This window comes from Habropoda laboriosa, unplaced genomic scaffold (assembly GCF_001263275.1).
Source record: "Habropoda laboriosa isolate 0110345459 unplaced genomic scaffold, ASM126327v1 scaffold181, whole genome shotgun sequence".
Lineage (NCBI taxonomy): Eukaryota > Metazoa > Arthropoda > Insecta > Hymenoptera > Apidae > Habropoda > Habropoda laboriosa.
In genome coordinates this window covers 180,911-196,307 of record NW_017100301.1, presented here as the reverse complement: position 1 = coordinate 196,307, position 15,397 = coordinate 180,911, and the positions used below count along the sequence as shown (strand labels likewise).

Genomic DNA, 15,397 nt, shown 5'->3' with positions numbered 1-15,397 from the left:
TAGGTGGTATATAACATGTTATATGTATAGCGGTACATATATAGCATGTTGGAAAATTCCTATCCTACTATTATGTTGTTTATTGACACACATATACAGGGTCTCATTTGAAGTGAAACACGCAATTATGTCCTAAACTATTCGTTATTGAAAAAAATGTTTCAAACAAAACTTACTTTGTTTTGAGGGGAGCATCTTGTAATGGTCACAAATCTTATCTAGGAGGACGTGCCTTTGAGATTTCAAGGTGACTTTTGATTTTTCAAATAGAACTATATATTTTCGTTGAGATGGGCGTGTAGCCCGTCCCAAATTACGAATTCATCGACCTAAATATGTTGGTGTTCTAAGGTCATTCAAGGTTATTTAAATTTTAATTTAATTAAGGTCCAGAAATTGTTCCTTATCTTCGGTATTCAAAATGATGACCTCGGATATTAATGCCTTGATTTACTCGATCTCTAAACGATAGTTGCACCCTCTCCAATGTTGCAGAAATAATTTGTTGGAAGGCATCCTTTATACGATTTTTCATATTATCAGGGGTAATGGGTTCTTCCCGATAAACTTTATCTTTTATAAAATCCCACAAAAAGAAGTCTATAGGTGTCGAAATATGCGGAGACTTTGTTGGGAAGGGTATCCTGCTTCCTCTTCCTGTCCAACGACCGGGAAACATTGTTCAATGTTACTAGAACTCGACGGTCATTATGGGGGAGGGGTAGCACCGTCATGCTGAAACTACATTCGTATCCTGGTAGCGTATGGTAAATCATCCAGAAGAGTTTGGAGTTCGTTGATTAAAAAATCATTGCAGCGGACTATTGTTAGTGTACCATTAAAAAAAATAAGGTTGCACTACGTATTCACTTACAGTGCCACACTAAACATTTACAGTTCTCCGACTAATAGGCATTATGTGGTTCATTTTAAATGGGACATTCTGTATATACAGGGTGAGTTACATAAACTGTTCTTAAGTAAATATCTCTTAACTGAAGTGATACATTGTAAGACTATCTGTTGAGACTTCTATGGTAACAAGGGGCACATTTTTTTAATAAGAATATTTTTTTGCCATTTTTAGCCATTTAGAGAATGTGAAGATGAATACAATGATGTTATAACATGATCTCCAAATGATCTTAACTAACAAACCTTTTCTTATTGACAGACTCAGTTTACTCTGATAGTATCTATTGTTGTTACTACTTACCAAGTATTCAACACTGTTAAAACACACTTCCTGAACTAATGGAGGATATTTCCTTGCGTATACGTCTTAAAATGTGGATGCAAAACGACACACAGTGGTCTAAAATCGTAAAAACCTGGACTTAATTCATAAATCTCTTAATTATACATTATTACTTATAAATATGACAGTTTTAAGGGTTTTTGGGGTCATAGATTACGCTTACAGTATTATTTTTTTGTTAGGATAAGAAACTACCCTTAACACGTTGAATGCCACGCTAATTTTACATGGCTTGCCCGTCGAGCCAACATAAATTTCTTATTATGCGTTACATATTATGGTGAAATATTATTTACAACAGGCACGTTAAGGTGTGTAATCATGTGTGAGGCACTTATCTTACTGGGGATCACCGGTGACCCCTACGGTGTGGAAATGCATTTCTTTGTTTTCGCAGAATTTTTTAATTTGTTTGAAATAGTTTCAAAAAAGTTGTGACATTGTGGAGACTGTACTGGTTCACTTTTCCTTTGTTTGAAGTGTTTTAATATGACACATCGCAATATGTGCGCATAATATTTAAGCTTACATGTTATACATATATGTATATAAATAAAACTATTTTATATGTTCTATATTGCATTAATCTCTTCACACCATTTTAGTAACGATGATAATATTGAAAAATTTTAAAGCATTGAAATTTACTCGAATTATGTGTTTCTAGTAATCTTGGCATCGCCGGTCACGGTGACCCCGACGGCGCTACGAACAAACTTATTGTTAGTGCCGGTCACCGTTGACCCCCATGGCATTCAACATGTTAAAAAGCTACCCTTATAAGGGATATTTCATGATATGGTAACAAGGCTTTGCTAGGCAATTTAGAATGTAATTTTAAGCAAATAATGTCATATAAACATGGTCTCAAAATTCAGTAGTTAACAATTTATTATAAACAAAAGATAAGATTTTCGCTAATTTTGATATATCAGCTTGTTCTAGCTTGTCTATAATATATACATTTCTTTTCATTGTTTAGATATATGGGAACAATTATATATTGGTTTCATTCTTATTTACAATATTCCTTGCTGCCTAAAGTGTTGTTAGAAAACAGAGTCATTTTGACCCACACGGTACCAGTTATGCAACATAGCTTCACCGCACCAGTTACGGGATAACTAATATAACTTTATACTAGAATATTAAAAGTAACAAAAAGAACATAAACACTGCACAAATAATTTTTAAACTTGTTCGTACAAGAAACATAGGAGATTTACTCGATATTCGCTCGTAGTAGACTATTTCACGGCTCACATAGATCTGTTAGGTTGCATTCAGATAAGCTCTTAGAAGAAAATTTTTCATTTTATAGGAATGAGAGGAGTGACGAAGAAATAGAACCAGCGACAGAGTCGAAGGGATCGAAGAGTCGAATATCATCTATAGTATTGGGACCAAATGTCATTAGTAAATTGCGGATGTTTATGCAAATTGATACTTTTCTAAACGCAACTAAAAAAATGCAGTTCAAATAGAGATTCGTTTCACCCTTCAAATATTATCTCTTTTTACTTTTGATATTTCACTCTATGCTTTTTTGAACAACCACAATTCCCATAAATGTATAAACATCCGCAGTTTAGTCATTAGAAATATACAACATTATGTACAACATAATATGATAACATTAATACCAATACTATCGATAATATGCACTCCTCAAAATTGAGGGAAATGAAACGACTCTGCATTGCCACAGATATATCACCATAATTTCCGTTTAGGCAAGTATATGCAAACAAATGTCATGCATCTACTTCAAGTAGGTACTAATAAATACTTTCACGCAAAATTTATTGTAACTTTGCGTAAATTCCGTTTTGTAAACATAATTAAAGCAAAGAGAACGGCATAAAATTGAGATTCACGGAAGGGTATCTTTAAGGGAGCTTTCACAATTTAATTTTTTTTACATGTACATATAGTTGAAAGGATACTATTCAACGCTATGTTAATTAGATTTGAGTTAACTCTTATCTGTAGGAAAATATCGCGTAGCGAAATATGTCAACTTGAGAAAAAATATGATCATTCTAGAGCAATTTTTCCAACTTTAAAGATGTTTCAACAAATTTTGGATGACTTATAGCAAGATTTATATATACCACAACATAATATATACAATTAAGAATCTGTAACCAAAATTTCATACCTTTTGGAAGAAGTCGAATATTTGTATTAAGTCCGGGTTTTTACGATTTTAGACCACTGTGCGACAGTGCTCCACCATTATGCACATTATGTACGATAACTAATGAATGAACAATTTCCGAAAAAATGGATAAGACGTGGAAGTCTAGTTCTCTGGTTAGCACCGTTGCCTTTAAATTTCTTTTTATTGGGGTTTATCAAAGAATGATTAACACTAACCATACAACTCCCAGTCAAATAACTGGTTTTAAAATTTGATTTAAAATCATGCACCTGTTTTTTTCCGTTCTTGTTAAAAATAAAAATGAGAATATTTATTATTATCTAAAGGCTATTTTCTGCGTCGTTTCCTATATTAAATTGATACGAGTGTGAGCTTCCCCTTTCGGGGCACCCAGAGTACCGAGACTTAGGCCTCTACAGCTCGATCCACTTATCCAACTACGTCAAACAAGATGACATAGGCTGGCAAACTTCGCGTGTGGGCTCCATTTCATACTACTCAGGCCTAGGACGCCCGACCGTCTTGCTCTGAGCCCTGTAAGGAGTTTTTCTCTTAATGTCCTCAGCCATGGCGCCGAAAATAATTTTTTGGCGTCTTAGGCGCAAAAACAAATTTCCGGTCCTCCTTACCTTTCATCGTGGCCTAGCGTCCTCACCTGATGCTAGCCAGAAGTGTAGCACGTATCTCGGTGGTCCCGGCCGAGTCGCCGCGCCGCCATTTGGCGTCCGTCCTCTTTGAGGAGTTCACTCCGCCACCATGTTGAGGTAGATGGCCACGATTTGGAGGGAATGTGGAGGAGTATCTCCCCACCGGGCAGGGATATTAAATTGACAATCAGCTGTATTCCTTTCGGAAAAATATGATTATTTCATAACCGGATATTTGATCGGCTACGGTAAGAATAGCTATACATAAAGCGCAGGTACGGTTAGTGTTAATGAAAAATGCAACAACACCAAAAGAAGAGATAAAGGACAGAGTTCTAGAAGTTTGTACAGAAATTACACTTCAGATGTTCACTTCAATACAACAATCTCTTCAAACGAGAATACATAAATGTTTGCAAATAGATGGAAAACATTTTGAATATTTATTGTAACCTTTTGACAGTGTCCAATACTTAATGAGTAGCAACAGTAACAGATACCATTAGTAAACCGAGTCCATCAGTAAAAAGAAAATTTCACTAGTTAACACATTCGCTGCCACTCAAAAATGGAAAAGGGGCACGTTGTGTGCCACCGATTTGTATTTGTGAGCGAGGCATGCCCACACATACACGCCACCTTTGCGTTTAGTGGAGGATTTGTGGTGGTAGCCGTCTGTCAAACAGTGGCAGCATCAAATTTGATGCGACCGATCGACACGTCTCTGTTGATGCGGGCACACAGGACAATACATTCCGAACCCCATATATGTACTACGCCCGTGACAGCAAATGTATTAAGGACGTTTGAAGGTCACATTATAACATATCATTGTATTCTTCTTCACATTTGTGAGATAACCATGAGGTCAAAAATATAATATTCCACTTAAAGAAATAAAGGTAACTTTTAAAATTCAACAGGCAGATATTAAAAAAAGGCTATTTTTGGCCCCACGTGGAAACGAAAAATTCATGCAGGATATTTAAGAATATCTCTTAAGAAACAAAAAATGTTATATAAATGTTATGTAAGCATTTATCCGAAATGTGATGGGAAAGTTGTAAAAAAGATATGAAAAGATTGTTATTATAATAATGGTTTGGTATGAATTGTGTAGGGTAAATAGTTTTTTTTTATGAAGTTATAAAAGAGATTTCAAGATCAAATTAATTTTTTTAAATGGGATAGTATACATCTTTATTCATAATATGACAACATTTATTAAAACGAGTACAACCGTGTATCGAATAAGGTCGTTCAATGTATGTAGTAGAAAAAGTGTTATATATAAAACTTATACGATATGAAGGGGGACATAATGTGATGTACGTGTACATACTTTTTACATAAGGTAGAGGCATAGAGGAGGAGATTTCAAGATCATCACTATTTTTTTAAATGGGATACTATATTTTTCTTATTGCTGTATGATAGCCGTTGGTGTGGCAATTTCAGCATGCTATCATTAATCTATATCTAATCTAATCATCATCTAATATCATCATTAATCTAATGTACCAAATGTGGTGGTACAATCAATTTTTTTACATCACAGAAGATGTTCGAAGTGTTGACTATTTGTGTCGATGTAAAGTTGCAATCTTTATATCGCTAAATCACGGCACGTCTTATCTAAGAGACCCATTGATAAAAATACGGTCCAATTATTTGATCACGAACGATTCCGCACCACACATTAACTACCCATTGTCATTGATGCTCAGCTTGTCGTAACGAGCATAGTTTTCTATGGTTAGTAAATGTAGCTTCATCGGTAAATAATATTGAAGAAATAAATTTTCCATTCATTTGTATTTCATGTTCGGCCCATTGACAAAATGTGACACGATTCATAAAATCTATACTGCGTAAATCTGGGTGGAAACTAATACGGTATAGATGAAATTTATATCGTGCAAGAATTCGTAACGCGCTCCTCCTTCTGATAACAGACTCACGTTCAATTTGTTGGAAACTAATTTTTGAATTACGAGCTACCATCGCAAGACCACCAATTTCGTTTGTTTCATCGGTTGTCCATCTTCGATAGGCAATTTTGATTAGGCTTACGTACAGCTGATCTTTTGGTGTCTTTTAATTTTTTACAGAATCTCTGAAATATTCGATGCGACGTGTGTGTACGATTTGGGTACCTCCAGCATACAAGGTTTGGGCTCTTCTTGAATTTTGATGAGTTTTCTTATAAGTGGGGATCATTTGTTTTTCAAAAGGAAACCTCACCTTGATTGTCACGGTGATATTAGATTCAGCAATCAATTGATACTGACTACCGATATTCACGCAATGTTTACGTTCGCAGCTGTACATAATGTATTATTAGAACATAAACACTGCGGCAAAACTATCTGTTTACTTTATAAGAGTCAATGAATTACACCATGTGTTAGAATAATTCTAGTGATGATAAGACATATCCGTGGTTTCACAATTCGAAAGTAATAATAATTGTTTCACGATCTTCAATGACCTTCAATGACCTTTAATATTAGGTGTGCAAATAAGTTCGGGGCCTTTTTATTCAATCGATCGTCTTAAAATGTGTACCTTGAGCTTAAAAAAGACCCCGCTGACCGTTGCAGTACCATTGACCAAGCCAACAAACCAGTCACAAACAGTATGGCCTGCGACAAGCATCATTTGCGTCACTGCATCCTTTTCGCGTTCCAAATGAAGAAAACGGCTGCTGATGCCACTCGCATGATCTGTGAAACGCTGGGTGAGGGCATTGTGACATACAAAACGTGCAAAAAGTGGTATCAGAGATTTAAAAGTGGCAATTTCAACTTGGAAGATGAAGAACGCACAGGTGCTCCGAAAAAATTTGAAGACGAAGAGTTGGAGCAGGTGCTCGCCGGAAACCCAACGCAAACACAAGAAGAACTGGCGGAATTATTATCAGCAGCAATTAATGAATTTGCACGATGAATTGGAGAGAAAACGGCCTTTCACAGGCCAAGGAACCAGGCACGTGATCCTGCAGCATGACAACGCTCGGCCGCACGTTGTACAAGAGACGAGAGAGACAATGTATGCGTTGGGATGGGAAGTCATGCCACATGCGGCATATTCCCCAGACCTGTCCCCAACAGATTACCATCTGTTCAGGTCCCTCCAACACTGTTTGTCGAAAAGGTGAAAAAATGTATTGACGACTTCATCGCCAGCAAACCGTCGTCCTTCTTCCGGGAAGGCATCTACAATTTACCACATAGATGGGGAAGAGTAGTAGAAAATAATGGGGAATACTTTGAAACATAATCTTGTACACCTTTTTGGTAAATAAAAGTTGAAAATCACTAAAAAAGCGAACTTATTTGCACACCTAATAATAGTATACTGAAATTATCATAACAGCGACAAAACAATTATAGCGTCACATCATGACCCCCTCCATATCATGCAAGTGTTGTATATAACATTTTTCTACATTATTACAAATAACGTAAATATTCCAGGTGGACAAAGTTTTTGCACCACCCTGTGTATTTCTTTACGTTATAGCATAATTTCTTAAACAAAGAATCATTGCAGCATATGCTACCACGGACACGGTACAAAATAGACCTTGCATCTATGGGACTTTTTGTCCGGGGTTTTGAGGCCAAGAAGACCCTTACCATTTTCGTGTCGCTACCGACGTTACCGATTAAGCATAGAATAAGATTACAACATCAACAGTGGTTGGAATGGGAATTAAACGTAACTATGAAATTACAAATGAAAAAGTAATATAATTGTTTATTAGTAGATGCTTCGTCACATGCGCGTGTTCTACTACTGTCAAAAAATCGTGAATAGTTCTACTCAAGCAATTCAATATACATATGTATGTATTTTTATATGCATATTTAATAAAAAAGGATTTTTTACATCTGTCGATTTTACTATCTTTGATGGTTGGATTATATGTAATTTCTAAACTCACCGCTTTATATCATAGATATAAATACTCATAACAGAAACTGACTTTTTACACGAACGGTATTTCAGAACGTTGGACACAAAAATACATTAGATGCAAGGTATATCCTGTACCTCGTCTGTGGTGCTACTATCAATCCGTAAATGATAACAAGTGTACAGGTACCTATCCATTTGAGAGTTTCTTTCGGGAGTACTCTGAAATTGTGTGTCGACTTGAGAGCAACTTCGAAAATTTTTACTTTCAAATAGGCGATAGAAACTTCGCCGAGAGCTTACTCTCCGACAGAACTCTCAGAACCGTGTCCATTGGAAATTAGTCTGTGCCTACCCTCTGCAATTTCTTTCACTTTCTTTTAAGCTACGAACGAAGAGAGACCGTGATTATGGATGTGTAAAAACTTAGGGTTTTAATTATTCTTTACAATATTTTAACAAAGAGGAAGAAGTAACGTAAAAGGAAAAGTTACGGGGTCAAGACATGGATTCACTGTAAACAGATATATGAGGCATGTTCATCACTTACGGGGGAGTATTTAAACTTCGCTCCAATTTCGTTAAATATTTTTTTTTTATAATAGCAATTAAATCATATAAAGCAATTAAATCGAACGTTTGGTCTGATTTTAGACTCTCGCGATAACTACTCTCAAAATACGAAATTGTTTCGAATTGCGAAGGCAGCTCTCTGATAGTCATAGTACTATGTATCTGAGAGCAAGCTAGAACGTTAGCATTCTCGGACAGTTAGCGATGCTCTCGGACAATGACTCTCGACGCAATGTCCACCCTCGAGAACAACTCGCGATAGTTTTACTCTCAAGTGGATACGTACCTTACGAGCTTTAGAAATCCGGTGACTCCAATGTTGCGTTGACGCACACAGATACCACTTCGAGCACCTCTTGATGTATGATTCGTTGTTATATTTATTTATTGATTAGCGAATGACCTTGTATTAGAGATCGTTGAAATCGTCCATGCGCTATTGTACTAGCAACAAAAAGGTATAACATGCCATTTAAAAATAGATGTAACCTTGAAATCTATATATTGTGTCTATTCTACATTTTCGCGCGAGGCATACTACAGATCTTTTACTTATATGTTGTATTAAAAATATTAATTCATTTATAGGGAGAAAGTTCCTGCACATTTGCTTTCGTTGTAATATTCCTGGTGTTTTTTACCGCGGCAGATAAATTCACTCAGGCCATCATATGATCGACTTGTCGCGACGTATAAATCCGCTCTCCCAACTTAAGGGGTAATAGTAATTTAAAAAAAAAAAACAATATTATCAAATGTTAGATTAACAAAATTATATTAAAGATATAACTTTTGTTTGCTAAAAACTTAAATTAATATTAATAAATTTTTATTTTGATATTATGTATTATAAATTTGTATATGTTTGCACTTTTATATAAACTACTTTGTAATTTTATTAAATTATAGCGTATTATCACATGAAAATTCTTATATTAGGTAGAAAGCATAGAACCTGAAGAATATGTTAATGATATCGATGTAAAGCCAGAAATAGAAGAGGTAGAAGAAGAATCTGCCAGTGGTGAGTGAAACATCAACATATAATAAAATTTGTTTATTATATGCAGGCTCTTCGTAACATAAAATGATCCTCCATGCTCTTATATATTTCAAAAACTATAGCATGAATAGAAAATATAATTTTGGATATTTGTTATATTTTCTGTAATTTTCAAACACCAATGAAAAATAATTTTGATGGTTACAGTGGCAATGAAGTTTGGAGTTGGTGTGGCACTTGTTGTTGCTGCACATTTTGTCCTCGTGAAACGATGGAATAACGGTAACTGTTGTAACACCTTTGTTTTAAGAATAATAATGTAATTATTGTACATTTAGTCAAAATTTTAATTAAATTTGCATTCTTTTAACTAGCAGATTATACAATTTTTTATTAAAGTTATTGTTTAAATATAATCTTTTTTGACTTGCACATCATTTTATATATTTATACAATTGAAAGAATTAAATTTAGTTAAAAAAATGTATTAATTTCATGAGTAATTGTTAGCAATAGTGCAATACTTTAAACAATTATTTAAAATGTTTACAGGTTACAAAGAAATTATAATTATTTACAAATATTCCATAACAATTACAACATCATATATTTTAACTTGTAGTCTTTAAAACTCACTATTTGATTAATCGTATACTCTTTTTGGTGTTTAGAAGTTATCTTTGTTCAAAATCAGTCTAAATTAATTACATCCGAAAAACAAAAAACGGAAGAAAAAATAACTTCAAAAAAAGAAGAGATTTTTAAAACAGCAAAATACAAAGCAGGACAGGGTAAATGTGAAAAAATAGAAAGGAAAGAGAACAAGAAAGAAGAAAATGAAGAAGTAGAGGAGGATGAAGAAGAAGAACAAGAAGAAGATGAGGAGGAAGAAGTAGAGATAAAAAAAGAAATAAATAAAAACGTAGAATGGAATAGAAACATAAGGAAATACAAAGAAAGTAAAACTAAAGAAACTGAAATGAAACAAGAAGATGAAATAGTAATTGCACAGGAAACAATGTCAGAAGAAGAAGAAGAAGAAGAAGAAGAAAAAGAAGAAGAAGAAGAAGAAGAAGAAGAAGAAGAAGAAGAAGAAGAAGAAGAAGAAGAAGAAGAAGAAGAAGAAGAAGAAGAAGAAGAAGAAGAAGAAGAAGAAGAAGAAGAAGAAGAAGAAGAAGAAGAAGAAGAAGAAGAAGAAGAAGAAGAAGAAGAAGAAGAAGAAGAAGATGAAGGAGAAGAAGAAGAAGAAAATTTCGATGACTCTGAATTAATTGCAAAACTTGAGGCCAAATATGGAAAACTACAAACTACATAAAATGGTAATGAAGAAGATAGTGAACACAAAAAGAAAATCACAGTCGACAATTGAATGACATACAAATATAATTAATCATTTTTTAAATTGCATATAGAGGATGTTCAACGTAACAATCGCCACGATTTTTGAGACACTTCCGGTAGTCTAACAAAAAAATGTTATAAACAAAAATTAATCAGGGCCCGATCGGCAATAAATTTCAAAAATACTTTTAATACTAATGGTATTACCTACTACATATTGAACACCAAATAAATACTTACTTAATAATCTTGTCCAATCACCGCATATACAATCTGCGACAAGTCTATGACAAGTCTGTTTACTGTTCATATTCAGTGAGCATTCCTGAATAATATTCATGTTTGACTTACAATAGGCGTTCATAAGGACTCTCATTACATTAAGAATGATTTTTTCAACAAGTTATTGAACAAAGGTACTTATTAAATTTGTTGTCACAATGTTACCTACAATGTCACCGCATAGAAAAAATTACAGTCTTGATCAGTAATAAGCAACTGTTGTCTGGCTTGTAATAAGCAACTCGATATGCTCTCTGTTTTCTTTATTTGAAGTTGCCCGCCGAGTGAGAGATTTGAGAACCAGTGAGAGGTCCGTGAAAGCGAGAAGCCATAAATCATTGCGATCGAATGCACAGTGACATCGTTTAGTAGAAGAAGAATATAATATATATGATGCTTTCTCACTCTAGTATTAGCGATCCTGGCGTGTTATACATATGTATCTCGAGCCTCTCTCACGCTCTTTATGTTCTCTCCTCCCAAGATGCTCTCGGGTCTCTCTTCCCGATGGCTAGGGTTTCTTACTCATAGGCGCCCCCCCCCCCCTCCCCCGTTTCCCTCCCTGTTAGACACCCTTACGTTTTGCAGGTTTTTTGTAAATTTTCCTGCACGAATTATGCCCATGCATCATTTTCACACCAAATGTCTATCATCAAAATAACTAACGTCTCTTAAATTTTTTCAGAGCATAAGGAGGACTGACTTACTCCAGGTGGCTCTCCACAGTTTTCAGGTTGAAGCAATAAAAAAAAAACGCGCTCTTTATGTTCTCTCGTCACATTCGAGAACAAAGTCAAGCCGAATAGCATGCCTGATCCGTAATAAGCAACTACCCGGTTCCGAGCGAGTTGCTTATTACGGGTCAAAACTGTTTATGGTACCATTTAAAAATGTGAAGGTGATTTCGATTTTTATTGAAAAAAAGTATTTTTGCAATTTGTTGATGATAGAGTACTGGTTAATTTTTGTTTATAACATTTTTTTGTCAGACTATTAACCTTTTAACTACGGTGGAACTGGCCGCGGATTTATACCGTTGCACTGTACGGACAGCTCTGCCTCCAACTGCGAGTAAACGACGTTAGTACCGCGAGAAATAAAAAAAAAGAAGAAAAATGCGAATCAAAACATATGAAGGCGTTTCCGCATCACACAAATAATGTACACAGCTTTTAACCCGAGATAAACAAATGAGTCACAATAGTGATTTTCTGTAACAAAGTGTTGCTTATTAGAGTTTAGAGGAAAGCCACTATAGTGGCGTATCATTCAAAAAGATGACCTAGTGGGAAGCCAATATAGTATGTAGCTTCCTGTATAGTATGTAGCTAAAAGGTTAATAATAAAATCCGAAACAGCTTCAAAACTAATTCCGTATAACTTCATGTTTGTATAATTCTTTTGCGATTTATAATAAATGTACCTCAAATTAGTTAAATAATAGTATGTAACAAATAATAATTTTCATTGCTTTCATCTAAAACAAGTAAAGAAAGCATAAAGAAATTAAAAGTATTTTTGTATAAGATGTAATTAAAACAATATATATGTATTATATAAAAAGTAATGAAATTTTATGAGCATGGAGGATCTGTTATTACTATGTAGACAGTTTTGTATAATTCTTCAGTTTATTCTTAGACATACAATCACACCATGAATTATTGATAAATCGAACAAATTTATGCAACATTAAATTTGTGCTAAAAAACATTATACTAACATATAACATTTACAGAGTGTACAATGCCAATTTTTATGACATTTTGCAGGTTTCTAAAACAGTTGCAAGCAAAGGTCACTTATTTTTTTAGCAATGGTAACAAATTTCGAAGGTAAAACTACCTCTTTATGTTTCACCTTTATAATACTATTTTAAAAACTGTTATAATTAAAAAGAACTGTTTTAAACAAATTTGGTATGGTTGTTAATGAAAAATAGTGCAATGTATATAGTAATAAATCATGCGAAAAAATTAAAATTCATGGTAATTATTGGAAATATGGTCCTCATCACCGATTTCAATTACCTTGAAATATGTCGTCAAAGTCAACCTTTTAAACAGCTTTTCTCTATACATGTTACCGCCCGGACTCCTTTAGCTTTCGAGATATGTGATCAATATATACATATAACAATATATGAACTTAAAAGATCAAACTTAACCGATTTCTTACTTAACCTGACGGCGATCGGGATATTAACCTAACCTAACCTAATCCACCGATTAGTTAGGTTACATCAAAGAAATATCCTGACTGCCGCCAGGCGGTCGGCCACTCAAGTAGGAAGATGTTGAGTTTTAAACTTTCCCAAACTTAAAGCACTAGGTAAAATATGTAAAGTATTCTGCTTTATTTATTTGTTTTACGCGTTCGTTAATGATCACCTGTTGCTTATCACCTGTTGCTTAATGGCCACGTTGCGATGGTCAAATGAACCCGTTAATAGTCAATTAATAATGAACGTTGACTATCGCTCACTTACTGACAACCGAATAAGAGATTAAACAAATGAAGCCAAACTAAAACATGACACAAACATGTACTAAGCTCTATGTAAACTTATCCCAAACCTACAGAACATGATACTCAACATTGAAAGTATTTTTGCGTATATTTTAAAAACTAAAAAAGTCCGGCCATAAAATGTATAAGAATGTATAAGAAAAATTGTTTGGAATATTGACCGTGACAACTCCGCCTATAGACGTTCTGAAAATTTCCTAGCATTACACTGTTAAAGCCTTTTGGTACACTTCCACTTTAATTTAATATTTATTTTTTCCTTCACGCATTTCCACCTTAGTTCAATAAACCGAATTTTAAAAAGATACGGCCAAATTTTACAGCCGTGGTCAGTCATCCACGTTACGCATTAAAATCTGCCGTAGCGAAAGGATTAAATACATTACTTTTTTGAGGAAACAATGTGTCTAAAACGTCATTTCGAAAAGCGACGTTTCGTATGCATCAGCCTAAGTATTACGACGCAGGAGAAAATAATGTGCAAAGTATGGTAGGTTTTCAGGACACCGTACTTGCGGGTTACTGTATACGATTACGCATTACAGTCCACAAATGGGCGATGAATTGGTCGGTCGCGTAAAGCGGGCTGCTCGCCCGAGGTTGATGCCCGAACCCCGCGCCAACATTCCGGCTTCTCGTTCCCTTTTGGTCGTCTCTTCGATCCGTTTTGTGATGCCAAATCTGGAGGAACGCTCAGGATTAAGTTACGACACGTGAAAGGGTTTTGATTTTGCGTAGAGCTATCACTCCGAGACAAGGAGACAAATCGTGATCACTTTTCCCGTGGTTCATTCCACGTGAAATGATAAATGGGTCGCAGTTTTTTGACGTAACCTTTGACTCTCGTATTAATCCACTTTGTGTAATACGGGCCACGATAGAGGTAACGAGAATTCGTAAAATTAAATCCTCGAACTGCAGGACCGATTGATGTCGCCGCACTTATGGCCGTACACTGTATTTTGGGTTTCTGCAGGGTGAAGGAATGACGATTTACGAGTAACAGTGTGTTTCATTTACAAGTGGTAAATCTGCAAATGTTAATTGCTATTTGGAATATTTCGAGTTTTTGGATATTCTTTTGAAAGGCACCGCTGGCCGATTGGCTTGAAATTTAAAGGGAGTGGTGGGTAGGGAAGGTGGATCCCAAATATAAAATTTTAGCTTCGGGTATTTATTAGTTTCCGAGATATTAATAAAAACCCAAAACCCCAATACCCTTTTTTGGGTTGTGTTTGGTGTTAAGGTTGGGGTTATATTTCTAAGCAGCTGACGTAAACCGACCGCCAAATTTGTGATTTAAAGAAAAAAGAATTTTGGATTTGTCGAAGTTACAATAACTGATTCTACATGGGACACCCTTAGTTCCAACTCAAACGGACCACTTTAGAACCACACTCCAGAGGTTAAGTGTTAGGACAGCAAGGGGACGATTTTATGATACGTGATTTCTAATTCAGCAAATCGTTATTTTTAATTTAGCAGATCGGTCTGCAGCCAACATGCGGCACCTAGAATTTCTCAAATATTAAAGAATAGGCTATTGTTCAGTCAGTAAGGCAAGGTATCATAAAGTCACCCCCAAAGGGTCTTCGAAACCGATGCAAGGGACCTTCCGAACGAGTCGGAGAGTCAGAGTTGACCTGGCCGGGTTTTCCCCCCTTGTTGTCAAATTTCCA

The 15,397-nt window shown here is 35.1% G+C and overlaps 1 protein-coding gene across 1 annotated transcript in view; it reads left to right on the top strand.

The window, feature by feature from the left end:
- LOC108573965 (golgin subfamily A member 6-like protein 22) overlaps window positions 1-11,166 on the top strand; it is a 13,899-nt gene extending 2,733 nt beyond the window's left edge. Inside the window, exons 5-7 of the mRNA XM_017936458.1 lie at window positions 9,503-9,587; window positions 9,774-9,848; window positions 10,238-11,166. Of these exons, the coding sequence (XP_017791947.1) occupies window positions 9,503-9,587; window positions 9,774-9,848; window positions 10,238-10,881 (804 nt within the window). The 3' untranslated portion in view covers window positions 10,882-11,166. The remainder of the gene's footprint in view (window positions 1-9,502; window positions 9,588-9,773; window positions 9,849-10,237) is intronic.
- The last annotated feature ends 4,231 nt before the right edge of the window (window positions 11,167-15,397 follow it).